The 18,608-nt window shown below is 35.0% G+C and overlaps 1 protein-coding gene across 5 annotated transcripts in view; it reads left to right on the plus strand.

The window, feature by feature from the left end:
• The window catches only part of USP47 (ubiquitin specific peptidase 47), a 57,486-nt gene that overhangs the window by 32,671 nt on the left and 6,207 nt on the right, over positions 1 to 18,608 (plus strand). For all 5 annotated transcript variants that reach the window (XM_049819936.1, XM_049819937.1, XM_049819938.1 and 2 more), the window contains 13 exons: positions 1,483 to 1,614; positions 2,319 to 2,395; positions 2,721 to 2,776; positions 6,051 to 6,163; positions 7,060 to 7,164; positions 8,192 to 8,399; positions 8,822 to 8,937; positions 9,983 to 10,102; positions 11,425 to 12,202; positions 14,311 to 14,486; positions 14,673 to 14,753; positions 15,813 to 15,928; positions 17,332 to 17,450. In XM_049819936.1, the coding sequence (XP_049675893.1) occupies positions 1,483 to 1,614; positions 2,319 to 2,395; positions 2,721 to 2,776; positions 6,051 to 6,163; positions 7,060 to 7,164; positions 8,192 to 8,399; positions 8,822 to 8,937; positions 9,983 to 10,102; positions 11,425 to 12,202; positions 14,311 to 14,486; positions 14,673 to 14,753; positions 15,813 to 15,928; positions 17,332 to 17,450 (2,197 nt within the window). The remainder of the gene's footprint in view (positions 1 to 1,482; positions 1,615 to 2,318; positions 2,396 to 2,720; positions 2,777 to 6,050; positions 6,164 to 7,059; positions 7,165 to 8,191; positions 8,400 to 8,821; positions 8,938 to 9,982; positions 10,103 to 11,424; positions 12,203 to 14,310; positions 14,487 to 14,672; positions 14,754 to 15,812; positions 15,929 to 17,331; positions 17,451 to 18,608) is intronic.

Genomic DNA, 18,608 nt, shown 5'->3' on the forward strand with positions numbered 1-18,608 from the left:
GGCTGCAAAAGCGTCTTGCAGCTTAGTAGAGTAAGATTATAAAGTTTTGATCAGTCTCTGCCATCTGTTTCTTGTCCTTCTAAAAATGGCCATATAGATGAGGCCATGGGTCTAAATGTTAAGTATTCATTTGGTCATCTTGAGTTAATATAAAGGAATTGAGCAGCCAGTCAGTCTAGGACAGCAGTCATCCTTCTATGGGACATAAAGATTAGCACAGATCTTCAAGAAACCTGAGTTTTCTTGCCAGTACAAAATTCATCAAAACTCCTCTGAGTTTTATGGCAATGTCTACAGTGTGTACTTCATGTGTCGTTATTCAGTGAGCTCACCTGAAGTTTGGCCAATAGGTTTTATTCGGACTTGTTAGGAAGCTGTTTGGCTGCAACTGTTACTTTCATAAATATTTAAAGGCTGACTTGCATTTTAATGTGTGCATCTGTCCCTGTTTACATTTATGTTAAACCTTTTGAGAGGGTTTTTTGATAAATGTTCTAAATACTGTCAATCTTAGCTGGAAAAAAGAAAGCAATTAATAGATAGTCACTTGACTGGAATAGGGACAGACTATTGTAATGTATCTGTAATGCAAATGTCATGTCCTAGTATTGACAGTAGCTTTGCCCGATTAACTCATACTATTTGTTCTAGGCAAACTAGCTGTCAAGCCATGCTGTTAGCTTTTTGGTTTGGATATCTTAATGGATGCAGTAGTCCATGCTAAGAATTTACAGAGCATTTCCTCTATACAATCTAAAAAAAATCTAATTCTTGTAACACCTATGTGAGTCAGTATTGTTCAGTGTTATTTTTTTTAATGTGTACACAACACTGAATGGATGTCCTTAGTACCGTTTATTTCCATCCTTTTAGTTATGAAAAGAAAGGTTTATGATGGCAAACTTGGAGTGGTATGAGAGAAATTCATGTAGAGTGCTGATAAGCGTTGAATGGCGTGTTGCTGGTTTGCAATATACATTAAGGGGCAAAAAGCAATCTTCAAGAATGCAGAGAAGGGTGATAGCAAATAAGCCTAAACTTTGTAGCTACAGGCAAGTTAGTCATTACTTTTGTTTCTTGTGTGGAGATATGTTTCATACCTATCTAGCTAAGAATTCACAAATTCAGAGCTTGTACAGAAAAGACGCAACAGTAATGCACTAAGCCAGTTCAAAAATGTTTCCGTGATTATTTTTTCTTAAGTTGTTTAGTCTTCTCTCTTTCTCTCTTCCCACCAACAAAAGGGGAGATTCCTCTTTACTTCCATTATTACATACTGTTGTATAATGTTTAGCATATCAGACCTCTAGTTTTGTTCAGTGTCTGTTGCAGTGATGCGCTTCTGTTATACCAATCCGTTTTGTAACGTACAACTATTTATATATTTGGGTTCGTGTAATTGTTTTAAAAATTTTTTTAAATGATCATTTGGTTACCTTTTCTTTAGTTCATATGTACCACATCTTTTTCTTCTTTCCCCAGAGTTCTTTACTGTATGAGCTCTTTTCTGTTATGGTTCATTCTGGAAGTGCTGCTGGTGGCCATTATTATGCCTGTATAAAATCTTTTAGTGATGACCAGTGGTACAGCTTTAATGATCAGCATGTTAGCAAGGTAAAAATGGTATTTTTATTTATCTTGTATACTTGTAGATGAACCAATAAGTTTCTATTTTGCATGTCATTTTTCACTGACCTATAATGAAGCTGATTTTACGTGCAGGTATCTCAAGCATTTACTTTGTTTCATCTTCTTATCCTAATGTCCTGCCATATACATGTTTCACTCATTAGCTTACCTGATTTCTAGGGGGGAGGGGGGGGGCGGTATTTACTTCTGTATGGGGTTTTGAGCATTGCAGGGGAGGAGTGTTTCTTCTTGATGGTGAAGGGGGGGTGGTTCATAAAGAAGCCTTTATTCATGTACAGACCAGGCTGGATTTAGAATTTTGCCTTCTATACAAGTGAAGAATATTTCTTGCTTAGCGAAGTGTATTTGTAGACCCATTACAACCCGGATTGTGCTGTTAAACCTGTCCTGCTGATAACACATTTCAGGTGTTACATGTATCCATAAACATTACTGCAATCAAGAACCTGGATATTGTTTTTCTAATAAGTTCCTACTTCTAAAAATGAAGAGGCAGATCACTTTGAAACAGTTTTTTTTGCAGTCAGCAAATAAGCAGAAATATTTTTAAAAAATTAGAATTATTAATATTGCATGTTAACTATGTAATGCCATTTTTCCTAATGAGAATAAATGCATCTTGATTAGTGCAAGTTTCTCAAATAATCATTAAATTAATTTTCCGTTAGATAACTCAGGAAGATATTAAGAAAACATATGGTGGATCTTCTGGAAGCAGAGGCTATTATTCCAGTGCTTTTGCTAGGTTAGTAGTACTGTCATATTACTTTTCTTTCTGGTGGTGTTTTAGCGTAATCAGATGAATGGCCAAGATATATGTGCTTAACATGTTAGCTTAAAAGTAATAGTAGATGCTTCAAAAAGTTGTAAGAACTATGCTAGCTGCTGTTTCAGGTCATTAAAATAACATGATATTTGTTTTTGAAAATTCTTCTTGGTTGGTGTATTGCTAAGATATGTATGATAGCTCCTTACTGGTGGAAAAAAACCCCAACCAAAACAAACAACTTTTGAAGTAATTATTGTCTTCATATCTGAGAAATTCAGATAACTATTCTTTTCTCTACCAGCTCCACAAATGCATACATGCTGATATACAGACTGAAGGATCCCACAAGAAATGCAAGTAAGTATGTTTTCCAGTTCTTAACTAGTAAGATTGTGTTGTGGAATAAGGAGATGTTTTACATGTGATGAGTACTGATTTTTGTGAGGATGTTGGTATTGGTATTTTTGGAGTAAACTAAAGTAACTTTTATATAGGAAGCCTTCTTTTATCGCTTTTTGTTACTCTTTTTATAGTAAACCTTTATGGATCATTAGGAGGTCATCACAAAATAAATTTTCTGACTTTTTTATTTTTTTATTTTTTTAGTATTTTATGTACCATAGAAATGAAAAACACACATACTGAGTGACACTGAATAAGCTCTAATGTGATGCTATATAGTGTCACGATCGATAGTGGAATAAAAATTATTTTCTTAAAAATGAGGATGCAAGAACTCCATAATGACAAAGTTTTATGCTTTATAACCAGCCCTTATTGTTTGTGTTTCAGTTAAGAGGTGAGAAAATATACTATAAGTTACATAGTCAGAAACAAATCTTGGATTTCACTGTCTTTTATTCCCCTCATCTCTGATCAGTTCACTAGGGCTTAGAGGATGCCTTGGCCCCATGTAATAGCTGACAGGTTAATTAATCTTTGAAATATGGTACAGTGGAAAATGAAGATTCTCTTTGGATTCAAAACAGGAATGTCTGGTTGGAGTCTTCATTCAACTATTGGCTAATTTCTTAGGGTCTTAGTCTTTCATATTACTAGTAAGTGTAAACTACCAGGTTTTCTCTTGTAGATATTTTTAATACTCTGTAATTTGCTTGAAAACACTTAATGTTTCTCATTTAAAATCTGAGCACACCTAAATGATGCAGTAGTAAATGAAATTTAAATAGAATAGAACTTTTTTAACTAATACCAAAATAGAAGGAAGCATGTTAGTTTGCTATTTTCCCCTTTTTGTTAATCCCTTGTTAGAATCACAGCTGTAGAAAGAGAGCAAGAGCAGCAGTGGCTAGCCACACTTGCTCTCACTAGCAGAAAGTGCCTGGAAGAATCAAGTATTTTGTTAATACTCTGACTGGTTGAATTGAGCCAAAGATTAATTTGCTTGCAACATCAAAGCTGTATTTATTTTTTCTTAAAGGAAGAATTCAGTAGTCTGCACTTACAAAGGGTAATTTGTTAGTCTGTAGCCTGGCTGAAGTTAGGCTGATAAATAATGCAGACTGTTCTAAGTTTTGGGGGTGTATATAGTTCAATTGTCAGAACAGTCAATGAATAATTTTTCCTAATAGCTTAAGCAGATGAGAAGCCACAAAAACTTTCAAAGGCAGTTAAAAAACCTGTAATATCTCTGCATTCCTACTTTTTTTTTTCTTCTTTTTCATTAAATGCTCAAGAGGTTGGGTAGTCTAAAGAATAGATTCAAGTTCTCAAGAATCTTAAAATCATCCTTTGTAGGGAGAATATTTTGATAGCTGGATTTACTTTATTTTTAATTGGTAAACTGAAATTATATATTACTTAATAAGAGTAGAATCTTAAAACTGAAACCTTTGGCACCTCACATTGTGTAGCTGCTTTTGGGGCCTACTCATTCTTTTTGAAGAACATGCAAGCGTAGAAAAGACTTGTATACTTGAGAAAGTTTGTAACACGCCAACTTGTAGTGTGTCCAGTGGAGGAGGGAACAAAATACCTTTGAAAATAACATTTTGTTTATCTTATTCTGCTGCTGTAAATATTTTTGGAGGGAATTGAATAGTTGTCTGCTTCATTTAACTGCTGCTTTTGGGGTAAAATTTTGAATTCCACCATGAGAAACTGAGGATGACTATTAGCAAGAATAAGGAAAGAAATGAGCAGTGCAAGGATGAGTAAAACAAGCTTTAATGTTTTTTGGAATACAAACTAAAAAAAAAAAATCTAAGCTTATACTAAATTTTATTTAAAAAAAAAAACACACAAGAAAACAATACTAAAGTTAATAAAAGTAGATTTGCAACTATTTCTATATCAGTATATTCTAAAAAGTGTGTTATGATATTTGGAGCAAATTTATCATCTCATTTCAACATCCTAATAAACACAAATCACCTTTATTTTTAGCAGCAATCTATTTCATTATACACAGAGTACTTTCAGACATGTTACTATTTTCTACTATTCTACTTCTTTCTACTTCTTTTACTTTTCTACTCTTTTCTCGATACAGTTGAACAATGGTATTTTTTTGAGGAAATAGGGAGGGAGGGGGGAAAACCAAGTATCTCACAAAATTAGTTTTGCTGGCTTCTCTTTTTCTGAGAATTCATGATACAGGGGACAGTGCAGTTATAAAAATGTTATTTCATTTTAAAGTAACAGTATCTGAAGTAGGTGCTTTATATAGTTTTGAAGTAGATTCAACACAAGAAGGATACTGTTAAAGCCTTTTATCAACAAATTGATAAAGTAGTAAGTCTTAAGAGCAACCCAAAAAAATATCATTTCAATGTTTGAGTCCTTGAAACAATATTATTCATTCTGAACAAGAAGTGATTGTAAATTGTATGAAGTTTAAGAATAAATAGCAGCCATAAACAAAGTCTATGGGTCAAGAGCTGTCTTTGGAAATAGGTTTTCCTGTAAGTGCTATGATTGTTAATTCCTCAACAAGCAAATGAAGAAACTGAATCTGCTATTTCAGATTACTTAAACGTGCCAAACACAACTTTAAATCTGAAAAATTATTTGCCCAATTCCTTGCAATAGGAGTGGAACCAGGATTGGAAGGCAACTGTATTTGCAAAAGTAGATTTTTTTAAAATTATTTTTTTTAACTTAATGAAGTATTGCATGTTCTGGTTTTGTTTTTTGTTTCTCTTTATGAAACAAAATCTCATTAAGTACACTAATCATTATTAAGTGCAATATATATGTTACTACAATATAGACAATACCTGATATCTCGTGACTTTTTATTATCAGCTAATTCACTTTCTACAACAGAATTTACCTTTATTGTAAAAACAGGTTCAAACACAGTCATCAGTCTTAGTATATTTCTTTACAACAGCAAAGCTTCCCTTACTGATACTGGAATATTAATCTTGTGCTAATAGCATTTGCTTGTGTTGCTGATGTATAATTAAGGGGAATAAAAGGCTGACTTTGGCTTCATTTAAATTGTGAAAATGAGAACAGGACGTGGTATAGTGGGAAATTTGGGCAGAGAAGAGAGAGGGAAGAAGGCAAGATAGATTAACTATTAAATATGCCCATATTTCCTAAGATGTTGCCCACTGTGGAAAAATTTATTTTTTAAAACTGTTGCTTTTTTTTTTACTGGCAGAGTTTCTTGAGGCACATGAGTATCCAGAGCATATTAAACAGTTGGTACAGAAAGAGAGAGAACTGGAAGAACAAGAGAAGAGGCAACGTGAAATTGAGCGCAACACTTGCAAGGTTAGAATTTCTGCTGAACAAAGTAACAATACATTTCTAGCAAGAAATGTCTCTATAGTAAATAGTAATTTTTTACTACAATACAAGGGCTCTTGTGATAAGTGTATTTGTATTAATAACTCTTTAAAATGAATTGTACACCTTTTGGAAGGCTGCAGACAGTGGAGGCATCTGTTAGAGGTATTCACCAGAGATTTTTGTTGAGTGCCTGTCTTCCATGTGAATTGGAATTGATATTAAAACCAAAACAAAACTATAGTTAATCTGACATCACTTGATTTCAGCAAAAAGAATTCCAAAGCATATGGAATGCTCTGTTAGGTGTTTCGTACTGTTAAATCTTTTCATGTTGTGACCGTTTGCTTTGTGAAATGCTGTTTCTTAAACTAATTTAAAATCATTATTTGGCAGAAAGAGCAGAATCTTTTTCCAACCGTAGATTCAATAGTAACAAACAAAATATTCCGTCTATGACTTAAAAGTGTGACAGTCAGCTGGTCTACCTGTGAATCAAGTGATTGTTTTATTAGAAGGTTCTCTATGGTTGTGAAATATGTAACTCTGTATGTGAAAAAGGAATTTCACATTCATCATTCCTCTGTGCATTTTGTTTTGGAGGATTTGCACACTGTTCTGGTTATAGATGTTGTACCCTAGCTTGCAAAAAGATGTAAACACACATACATACACAGTAGTGCTATCTACTTTGTCTTTGACATTTTCTATCTGCAGTTGTGTAACCAGCTGAAAGGAAACTGTCCTGTAGCTGAAGTAGAGCTAAGGATATATTTTGTATTAGACTGTTTGAATATAGGGTTGTAAATGTAAATGTACTTGAATGTGAAAGGTATTTGCACATACCTTCATGATGATTTTTTTCTTTTTGTATTTCATAGATTAAATTGTTCTGCATGCATCCTACAAAACAAATAATGATGGAGAACAAATTAGAGGTTCATAAGGACAGGACACTGAAGGAAGCTGTGGAAATAGCTTACAAGGTACGCTATGCATAACAGAATAGTTTAATTGCTAGATATAACTTTTTCTGCTATTATGTATCTTCAGTTTTTAAATTTATAATGCTGTGAGAGTGTTTGAGGGGGGGGTTGGCTGTTTTTTTTGTTGTGGGTTGTTTTTGGGGGGTTGGTTTGGGGTTTTGAGGGGGGGAGCATTAAGAGATGTTCTAGTTTGGGATTATTGACCGAGTTTTCTGTTAGTAGCCATCAGAGGATTTCCGACTGGAATGATACTGCCTTTTAAAAGGGCAGGCTATGTGATTTTTACATACACTTATTTTAAAATCAGATAGTGAGAGCTGCTGTTGGACTCACCATAGCCTCAGTAAGTTGAAAGGATTCTGAATGCTTATATTTGTATTGCAGTAAAAATGTTGTATTAGATATGTAATAAGAGAATTCTTTCAAGAAACTTCCTGCATAGCTAATGCAATAACATCAGTGGGCACCAAAGCATCTGTTGATCTTTGCCTTCCACAAACAGGTAGAAGTTGAAGACGTCTATTCTTGCTCACCTGCTTGTACTCTTTGGTTCTTGCCATATGTGTCTTTGGCTGGGAGAGTATCAGCAAGGCAGTTACAGATTTGGAATGTGTTAACATTTCCTTGAGATGCATGGAATATAATTAGTACTTATGACTTCCTCAGGCTTCTAAGATGCCATTTGGTATAACTGATAGGCAATGTATTCCTCTTGATACACTTCCAGGATCTGACTTCATGTGCTTATATATATACTTTTCAAACTTCCCTCTTCTCTGCATTTTGATGCAGGCTTCTTTTTTGATTTTGAAAGCCTTGCATCTATATTGCATATGTGTGTGTGTATATAATATATATGATGTATTTGTATGTTTTCTCTAAAACCAAATTGAAATTTGTGCATTCAAAGGATTCCTGGATGTACATGTACTGAGATACTTCTAGCTTACAGGGGAAAAACTAAACTCACAAATAGACCATTATTAAATGTTTTGGGTTTTTTTTTGTGTGTGTGTGCATGATTTAGCTAATGGATTTAGAAGAGGCTGTTCCTTTGGATTGCTGCCGTCTTGTCAAATATGATGAGTTTCATGACTACTTGGAACGATCTTACGAAGGAGAAGAGGATACGCCAATGGGTTTATTACTTGGAGGTGTCAAATCAACATACATGTTTGACTTGCTGTTGGAAACAAGACGACCTGACCAAATTTTCCAGTGCTATAAACCTGGTGGTAAGACACGTAATTACATATAGGCAAGGATAGACTAAAATCATGTATTGCATGATGACATGAAAATAAAAATTGTAAAACATGGAACTTCATTATGCTGTGTGAAGGAAGAAAAACTTTGTTGTACTAAATTTTATGAAGTCAGTACTCAGAACTACATACTGTGCTGTGTTGCCAACTTCTTTCTAATTGAAACTGTTCTAAGGTACACTAAAATTTGTCAAACTGGAATATTTTTGTCTCTGGCATTAACATTAATCTGGAAATGAAATTTTGAATTTGGACCATTTTTCAAATTCATTACTGTTTGCATGTATTTATGCAACCCCTTAATCAGTACATCAGACAAGTGTATGTGTGTTTTCTTTGCCTGTTGAATTCTCTTAAATGTGGTTTTGTTTTCTTTTTTCTCTTCCCTACAGAGGTCATGGTAAAGGTTCATGTAGTTGACCTAAAGACTGAATCTGTTGCTCCTCCAATAAGTGTACGAGCTTATTTGAATCAAACAGTTTCAGAATTTAAACAGCTAATTTCAAAGGTAACTTACAGTCATTAAGGACTTGTATTACAGAGCTTTTATTCATTCTGACTGTGAAAATGTGTCATAGTTTAAATACATAAAATGAGAACCAGCACCTTTTGCAGTTTGTACTGTGTGTCATGACCAGTAGGGTGAGGATAGTTGTTACAATTGAGCTTGTCTATCTACTCACTACTGCTAAAAGCAGCAATCTGCTTCATGCTTCCATCCAGAGTTCTACCTTGGCTTTTGCACAAGCTTAGCCACTGTCTGGCTGTATTGCTTACTAGCTTACCAGATAATAAGTTTTTTGGGGAAACCAAAGAGTTGGGTTCATGTTCTTCTGGGTTAGTAACTTGAACCACCTTACTGAGTATCCAGTCAGTTACTGGATACCATACAAATGAATCAACATTTAACTTCCCCCATTGGCTTCAGTAACTGAAATTTAACATCCAAAACTGTCTACATTTTCCCTGCAAACCCTCCTTTTCATCCCGGCAGATGCTTGTTACTAAGGTGCAGATCATTTCTTACATGGTCTTAAACCATGGGATGTTACTGCTTCTATTGAATGGGAAGATAGACGTCTTACTCGGTCAGTTCTGTGTAAAAATAGTTCAGTGGTTGGTGTAACTTCATAATATTTGTTATGAAACATGATTTCAGTAATTTGAATTCAGTCTAATTAAGAATTAAGGGAACAGTGAGCAAAACATGATGCTTGAGAAAATTTTTTATTTTCAGATGGTTCATACCCTAAATAATAAGACCAATTCCTTATATTACTGTCATTAACAATTTGCCAGTTCTCTGCAAAGCCAAGCCATTTTAGTGTACTGACCTTTTGGGAAAACTAACATTTGCTGTATATCAAAGGATGGAGGAAAGGAACTGGGACTAAACAGGTTTGGGAGATTTTTTCCCCACATCGTCTTTTGCAATTTATAAGTCAATAAACAAACCTTTCCCTATGAATAATTTCAAAAAATGAAATACTTGTTCCAGTATTTGAAATTATGTGTAATGTGCATGTTACCTTACTGTCAATGTTTTATTTTAGGCTACACACCTGCCTGCTGAAACAATGCGGGTAGTATTAGAACGTTGCTACAATGATTTGCGTCTTCTGAACGTTTCCAGCAAAACACTGAAAGCTGAAGGCTTTTTTAGAAGCAACAAGGTACATGCTCTGGTTTTTAAATTGTTCATTTCATGTATTTGTAGAGTTCACTGGTGTGTTGTAAAAGGTATGGATATCTGTATAGAATTTATAATGGATAACTGTCATGTATTTCACTGTGTACTGTGGGGGGGTTTTAACCAGCAAATATTGTGGTGTTGATGAATACTATAGGCTATATATGAAACCAAGTGTACATAACAAGGTAGAGCAGATTCAGAAACAAGACATCTGGTTGATACTCTGTGGTTCAAACGATGGTGAGGTTAACAACCTTACGATGAAGATTAAGTCAACCCTTCTTAGGGCACAAAGGTTGGCACAGTACTATGAAACCTGCCTAATTTGTTTTCTAAACTTTCTGAACAGCTGTGCCTGTTCGCAGTATTGAAGTTCCTAAGAAACAAATGTCAAAACTAAGAGCAGGTTTTTCATGGGTTTCTCTTAAATTCAGTAATTTTTACTATGCAAATTACCCCTAGCCAAATTTATATTATTTTTCCAAAAAGACTTATGATAAATATTTCCAGTAATAGTTGTGAAATGCATTCAGAAAAAGAGTAACTTGTTATTTATTTAAGTACTATCTGTAGCATTGCCCTTTTTACTACAGTAGTAATAGCACATCTTTCAGCACATTTTGCACATCCTCTGTGTCTGAAATTTAAGCTCAAGAACACACTGTCCTTGATGAAGAAAGATTAGTGAAGGCTTTGATGGCTTATAGCTGAGCAAAACAATGGCTTTGACTTGTTCCTCAGTTACTTCAAGGCCTTTGGCATTCACATTACTACAACACAGTGGCCTTTGACAAAGGGAAAAGAGAAATTTGTTCCCTGTGTTCCAGTTTGTGCTATTGCTTACCCATGTCTACATTTAAAGATTTCTTATTTACAGTGCTATACTAGAAAATAAAGACAGACTGCCAGCTGTAGTTGTGGGGCTCTTTACTACCATAACTAGTGTTACTGTACAGGTGAATGGTACACATGAAGTGATACATAAATATGCGTCTGAACATAAAAGTATTTACTGCAGCTGGTCAGTCTGGTTACAGTTCACTCCAATCTTAACATGATTATGAAAATAAGGAAAATTGAAATCATTATTAAACTCTCTTTTTCTAAACTTGTATCTTTTTCTATCTTTTTCTAACCATCTTTTAGTCTCTCTTTTTCTAAACACATATTTTTTTTATAAAAGGTGATGTTTCTTAGTGATGGAATTTCTAATATGTGCTCAATCCTTTCTGTTTGCTATTTTTACTTTTACTTTTATTTAAAATAACACTACATGATAAAACACTGTTATTTTATGTTCAGGTATTTATTGAAAGCTCAGAGTCTTTAGATCGTCATGTGGCGTATACAGATTCTCATTTGTGGAAACTTTTGGATCGTCATGCAAATACAATCAGACTATATGTTTCATTACCAGAGCAATCACCTGGATCTCAGTTTAGACGAGCGGTTTATCAGAAGTCTAGTGGAGATTCAGGCAACTTGGATGAAGCCTGTGAAAGAGTAAAAGGATCTGTAGGTAATATGAAATCTGTAGAGGCAATCCTGGAAGAAAGCACCGAAAAGCTTAAAAGCTTGTCCCTGCAGCAGCAGCAGGAGGGGGATAATGGAGACAGCAGCAAAAGCACAGAAGCCAGTGATTTTGAAAACATTGAATCACCTTTAAATGAAGTAGACTCTTCAGCATCAGCAGAAAACAGAGAACTTGAAAACCAAATTCAGATTTCCGATCCAGAAAATCTCCAGTCCGAGGAACGGTCAGATTCAGATGTAAATAACGACAGGAGTACAAGTTCAGTGGACAGTGATATCCTCAGCTCCAGTCATAGCAGTGATACTTTATGCAACGTGGACAATGCCCCACTTCCCTTGGCTAATGGACTTGATTCTCATAGTATCACAAGTAGTAGGCGATCAAAAGCAAATCAGGGGAAGAAAGAAACCTGGGACACAGCAGAAGAAGATTCTGGAACAGATAGTGAATACGATGAAAGTGGCAAGAGCAGAGGAGAAGCACAATATATGTACTTTAAGTCAGAACCCTACACTGCAGATGAAGGTTCGGGAGAAGGGCAAAAATGTATGTATTCTTTTTTTAAGTGCCTTAAAATAATACTACTTTTTATTACTAAATAATTCATATGGTGTGTTAAAAAGTCTAATGACAGCATTGAAAAACTTAATCATATGTCAAATTAAAGCTAACGAAAGTACAAAGATGGGACGTGGTGTCATGTTCAGCAAAAATCTAGGCTAATTTTGATCTTGTAATGAGTGATTACAGATTTGAACGGTGTCTTGCTTTTTGGTTTTTAAGAAAATAAAAAGCTACCTCTGATACATCCATTTCCTTATATTGAAAGTGTTTTCTGGAGAGTAAGCTGTCTTGTCTTCCAGTGAAAGCAAAACAGTTGCATCTGCTGCTGATGATTCACCTGTTCCAGAATGCAGTTATTTACTGTGGTTCTCAGAGCAATAATTCTGTTGATGTTTAGATTAACAAGCCTGAAAACTCCTAGCCATTTGACTGTAAAGAAAACTTAAGCATACTTGATATTGATCATTTAATTCAGTAGACTGTTGCTTTTCATGGACTGAAGTACAACAAGTACCATGAAGTGTATGGCTGACACGAAAATGTCTGAACAAGTTCAGTGTAAAAGCCCAAGGTAGTATATTAATTGTCAGAAAGATAAATCATTTAAACAATGCTCAGTAGCTGCATATGTTTTATAATTAACAGAAGAATAATTAAAGAATAGCAGGATATAAGAGAAATATTTTGAAAGGCAAAGGTTTACCTGTCAATCAAAAATCCTAATGTAATAACAATAGATAAAGACTAAAATAAAACTTTTTTGCTGATTTTTTTGTTTGTTTGTTAGTTTTGTTTTGTGAGCAAATGTTTTCATTTTTAAAACCACAGAGAAGTTTAATTGCAGCTACTAAAGTTTTAATAAAATTACTCCTTTAGCCTGGAAGGATCTTTCTTTGGGACTAACTTTGAACTATTTAAATCCCGCCCCCCCCCCCCCCCCCTTTTTTTTTTTTTTTCTTGTAGAATTAGTTAGATGTAGGCATTATTATTTGTTTACAGTAATTTTTATGCTTTCATCATATGCTGTATAAAAGATTATTCTACGGGGAAGCTTTTATTTATTTTTAGTATGACAATATCAATGGGTTTATAATTCAGATAATTTATTTGTTTATTTAAATATTCTGAATAGCAATTTTTTTAATTCTAATGAGTCATGGCACAATATAGTTATATTGCAGTTTGTAGTGTAGTCCAAATTGCATATATTAAGAAACACAATTTCTAAAGACAAACTATTCACTTTATTTTGCAGAATTTCACATTACTACAGTGGCTTTTCCTTGATTACAAAATTATTCCATGAAAAATTCTCTTAATATATACTTGATCTTGCCGCGTGATATCCTGTGGCCTTCCAGAACACAGAGTTAACCCACTTTTTAATCCTGAAAGCCAAGAGAAAAAAAAAAAGGTTTGGTGGCATGTGCTTGGCTAGCCCCAACTCAGAACCACTTTTGTCTCTGCCTTGAGGCAGGTGAAACCTGTAGGGGGATTATCTACAAACCTGCATGTCCTGGGTTCAGCTGGGGTAGAGTTACTTTTTACAGGAACCTGGGAGGTGGGGGCATAGCCGGGGCAGCTGACCTGAACTAGCCAAGGAGCTGTTCCATACCATGGGACATCATGCTCAGGCCCCATTTATATACTGAGCATGATGTCCCATGGTATGGAACAGCTCCTTGGCTAGTTCAGGTCAGCTGCCCCGGCTATGCCCCCACCTCCCAGGTTCCTGTAAAAAGTAACTCTACCCCAGCTGAACCCAGGACACTGCATCTGATTCTATTTGTTGTCTTACTGAATGGAGAAGACTACTTTGCTCCACTACTTCACTGATTGCAAAATAGGGCAGTTTGGAACTGCTTTGTCTTCCAGGATTATCTACCCATAAACACTTCAAATACAGCAAAGCTTTCAAAGGTTACAGTAACACCCACAGATAAAATGTAAATGTGGCCATTAACTATAATTCTGACTTTGCAGTACTGTTTTGCTGCAAGTGATAACCGAATATATGGAAATAATAAACTAGAGTGCTTTTTATTTGTAGTGTGGTGTTTCATGCTGGTTTTATCTTTATTTTTGCTTAGGGCTGATGGTGCATGTTGATAAAAGAATTACGCTGTCGGCCTTCAAGCAGCATTTGGAGCCTTTTGTTGGAGTTCCATCTTCTCACTTCAAAGTCTTTAGAGTCTACGCCAGCAATCAAGAGTTTGAGAGTGTTCGGCTGAATGAGACACTTTCGTCATTTTCAGACGACAATAAGGTTATTCAGAAGTTATTTTGAATCATTAAAAAATACACTGGTAGAATATAGACAAACTTAAGAACATAATTTACAACTTCTTTTTAACTTGCCAGGTGAAATCATTACATTGGTTTTGGTAGTGCATTACAAAATGTAATTTTGATTTTGATATCAGTTCTAAGAGATACTCCTTTTGCCTTCTAGATAACCATTAGACTTGGGAGAGCCCTTAAGAAGGGTGAATACAGAGTCAAAGTCTATCAACTTTTGGTAAATGAGCCAGAGGTAAGGTGTTGAATATTTTAAGATTGATTAATGAAAATATTAATGTGTGCCTTGACCAAGATTTTTCTCTGAAATCTTGGGGGAAAAAAGAAAGTCCCCTTTTTTCTCTGCATTTTCCTGCAAGTTCTTCTGGATTTAGAAAGGGAACTTGAGATTATTTCTGTTTATGCTGTTCCAAGTATGCAATTGGAATGTCATCTACAGTATCTTTCAAGTGTGTCTATTTCTGCAGTGTAAATGGAGGACAAAGGAAAATAATTTCTTCTTTGTTTTCCTTAAATGTACAAAAGTCATGTAGAATTCTTTCTAAATAAGAAACTGGTTTTGCTCATGGTTGCAGTTTTCAGCAATGTTGTACTGATATAATTTGTCTGCAATTGCACTGCAGACAGTGCTTATCAGAATGGTTAGCTGGATAATAGTCCTTTCCGCGTAAGACAAGCCTGAAACAAAAATGTTGCTCTGGCAATAACGCAGCTCACTTGCTTGTTAACATCTTTTGGGACATGAGAAGTATAAGAGTGATTTCAGTATATGGATTGCAGTCTTTAAAAGTTGACTTTGCATGATTTTATTTTTTGGACCAAACTGCAGAGTACATACTAATTATGGATAAGCATAAGAGACTGAAGCTGAACTGATAAAGCAGGGAATAAGATAAATTTAAAAGTAACTTCAGTCATGGAGTTCTGGTCTGTCTGACCAATGAAATCCAAGAAAGTGGCATTTTTATTACCATATGGCTTATTTAATTGAAAAGCTCTTTTCAAATTGTTTAGAATGTTAATATAATGGTAGCAATTAGTAATCAGACACAAGACGCTATTTCTGCAGTGGCATGCATTCAGAGTGTTTGAATGACCTGTCAAAGGGCTGCTGCTACACAAAATTAGTTAAACCTGATTTTAATCAATTCATTGCCAACCTTGTTTATGAAAAGCATTCTAATGGTCATTTTGCTAGGTGGATGGGACTGGTCACAAAACATGAACAGGAGGCAAATCTACTTTTTTCTGTTAAAAAAATTTGTCTTTAATCACTTTCTGTTTATGTTCACAGCCGTGCAAGTTTCTTCTAGATGCAGTTTTTGCTAAAGGAATGACTGTCCGACAGTCAAAAGAGGAGCTGCTTCCTCAGCTTCGAGAACAATGTGGCCTAGACTTGACAATTGACAGGTAAAGAGACTGCAATCCATTGAAGTTCCCTGATGAAATATTACTTTAAAATGTGGGTTGGTTTGGGTTTGTTTGGGGTTTTTTTAATACTTGTGGAGAAAGGAATTTATGAACAGAGCAGAAATAAGTTACTGTGGTCTTTTGAATCAGATTGTGAATTCAAACATTAATTTAGCAATTCTTGGCTTTCATGTCACATAGAATGACGTAACGAATAATATTTACATAGAATTGCCTGCGTGCAACACATGTACAGGTTTAGTTCTGAGAAGTTTTATTTTCTTTAAGGATACTTTTCTTCAGAAAGGAGAGCATTAAGTAAACCAGTTCACAAAAAAGCCACCTTCTCTCTAGATGCAGTACCAGTGTAGATCACTGCAGCAAACTGCCTCGTGCACTATTACAGCATGTGTGTACAGCACCGATCCAGTACCATCGTCCCTTTACCCATAATTAGTTATCTCATCAAGGCTGAAGTCTCTTTGGGGCCTTGATTCCGCATACTCTCTACTGTTGGTTACAAGTGATGTGGTTTTTTACTGTGGAATAGCTGACACTCTGTGTTCACTGGAATTAAGAAAAACCTGTAAGGTGTGGCAAGCAAGCTGGGGAAGCCTTAACATATGCCGAAAATCAGGCTGGAGCAAAACATTGAAGACAACTGTTGGCCCTTTCCTGTTAAGTAAAGAAGTAGAAACCTAGATTTGGACCAGGTTTTTCTCCTTTCCTCACCATGACTAGGCCAAAGGATTTTTGGCTGCCGTGCTTGGGTTATGTTGTCTAGTGCCCTATAACTATGGGGCACATCACAAAATTTATGCCTGTTTTTGTGTGTGGAGAAACCACTACAATTAAAGTTTGGTACTCATGTTTAATCTCATTTTAGTTGTTTATACGTTTATTTCTCTCCATATCTAAATAAAAGCTCATGCTTTTATATTGTGACCCAATTGATGCAGTAGAACTAAGTACATAAATCAGACACCAATCCTTTTCTAATCTTCCACATCTCCCCTTCTTCCCCAGTTCCCGCTTAAAAAAAAAAACAAAAAAACGGAGCAGCAAAATTGCATCAGAAGTGTTTGGGAATATTCTGTTTTCTCATCCTAAATAGGAAACTGTTTTCTTCCTCTAAATCCCTATACATTTCTTGACCTGAACAAGAACAACACAGGCTTGTTTTCCTTGTGTTTATGAATGATACAACACTAAGAGCCAGCAGTGATACCTTGCTGTTAGAACTATTTCAGAATGTTAAAATCATTCCTGATAAACCTAACCAAGCCTTGCATAAATTAGTTGTATTTCAGTTTTGTCAGAAAATATTCAGTTTTGATCTCTGGCAGTAGCAAGTGTTTATGAGCAGATAAAAACTCAGTGTTTTCTTCGTGATGTATTTACAGGTTTCGCCTACGAAAGAAAACCTGGAAGAACCCAGGCACTGTGTTTCTGGATTATCATATCTATGAAGAAGATATCAATATTTCAAGCAATTGGGAGGTCTTCTTAGAAATACTTGATGGTAATGATATAGAGTCAAGAGAAAGTAAAGATAATGTTGGAGATTATTTTTTTTCCCTTGGAGAACACTGGAAAATGTACTTTCTCTTTTTTCCTTTTTTACAGACTATTACTGACATTTTAATAGCATTTTATTAGAAAAAAATTAAAAATAATAAAAGCTCTGCATGAAGCTAGAGGGGGATTGTGCAAGTGCAGATCTCTTATGGCTGCGATGTGCTAAAGGTCAAATAGCAGCATGGTTTTGTAGGTTTACTGGAAGCTTTTGGACGTACTATAGTACTGTAGGCAGCTTTTTGAACGTGTATGCTTTCATTGTACATAAAAACCATAGGAATGCCTGTATGTTATGCTTTTATTTGTGTGTAATTTTTGGACTAGTGTTGGTGATGTTTGTAGTTAGCTGAAATGTGTGTGTGTATATACACCCAATACATACATAATTAGTTTTTAAAGTTGACACAGCTGTTCAATCATTTAGTAGTTTTCAGACAGGAGTGAAAAAACAGCTTTTGTCATGAAGTGCTAAATTTTTGAACAGACCCTGTTCATCAAAAAAACCTTTGGAATCAAATATTAGAGAGCAGATTGTTAAATACCATTAAAAATACGGCATTTCTTAAGCTATCCTCTGCATGTACACTTAAAATTTTGATTCTGAATGCAAAAGCATAACTTAAGGGGAAAAAGCAGGCCATGCTGTTTTTCATTTATCCATTAACAGCAATATCTATTAATCTAAAGGAAGAATGTGAATTCCATTCATTCGGGAACTTTATTTACAAGCATACGTGGCTTAAGGATTCTCATTTAGCTGTTCCTCTAGTATTTTGGCAGCTGTGTTTGATCCTGGTATTTTCAATTTTTAACAGAATTGTGCCAATTCAAGTACCAAAATTTGAAATAAACCTGGGAGGTTCAGGAGGCCCACAGATTCTTATAGACACATTTATCAGCTCACACTTCGGTTAAAACTTTACAGTTTTAAATATTTTTGGATTAGTTTTAGATTAATTGCTGTACTCTTTCTGTAGTGAGTAGGTCTTGGATGTACTACTTTTTAGACCACTGCAGCCCACCTGGTTCGCACACACGCCATATTATAGACTACAGGGCTTCCATGTATTCTGTAATATTTTGTGTAACTGTCTAGCTCTGA

This window comes from Accipiter gentilis, chromosome 17, assembly GCF_929443795.1.
Source record: "Accipiter gentilis chromosome 17, bAccGen1.1, whole genome shotgun sequence".
Taxonomy (NCBI): domain Eukaryota; kingdom Metazoa; phylum Chordata; class Aves; order Accipitriformes; family Accipitridae; genus Astur; species Astur gentilis.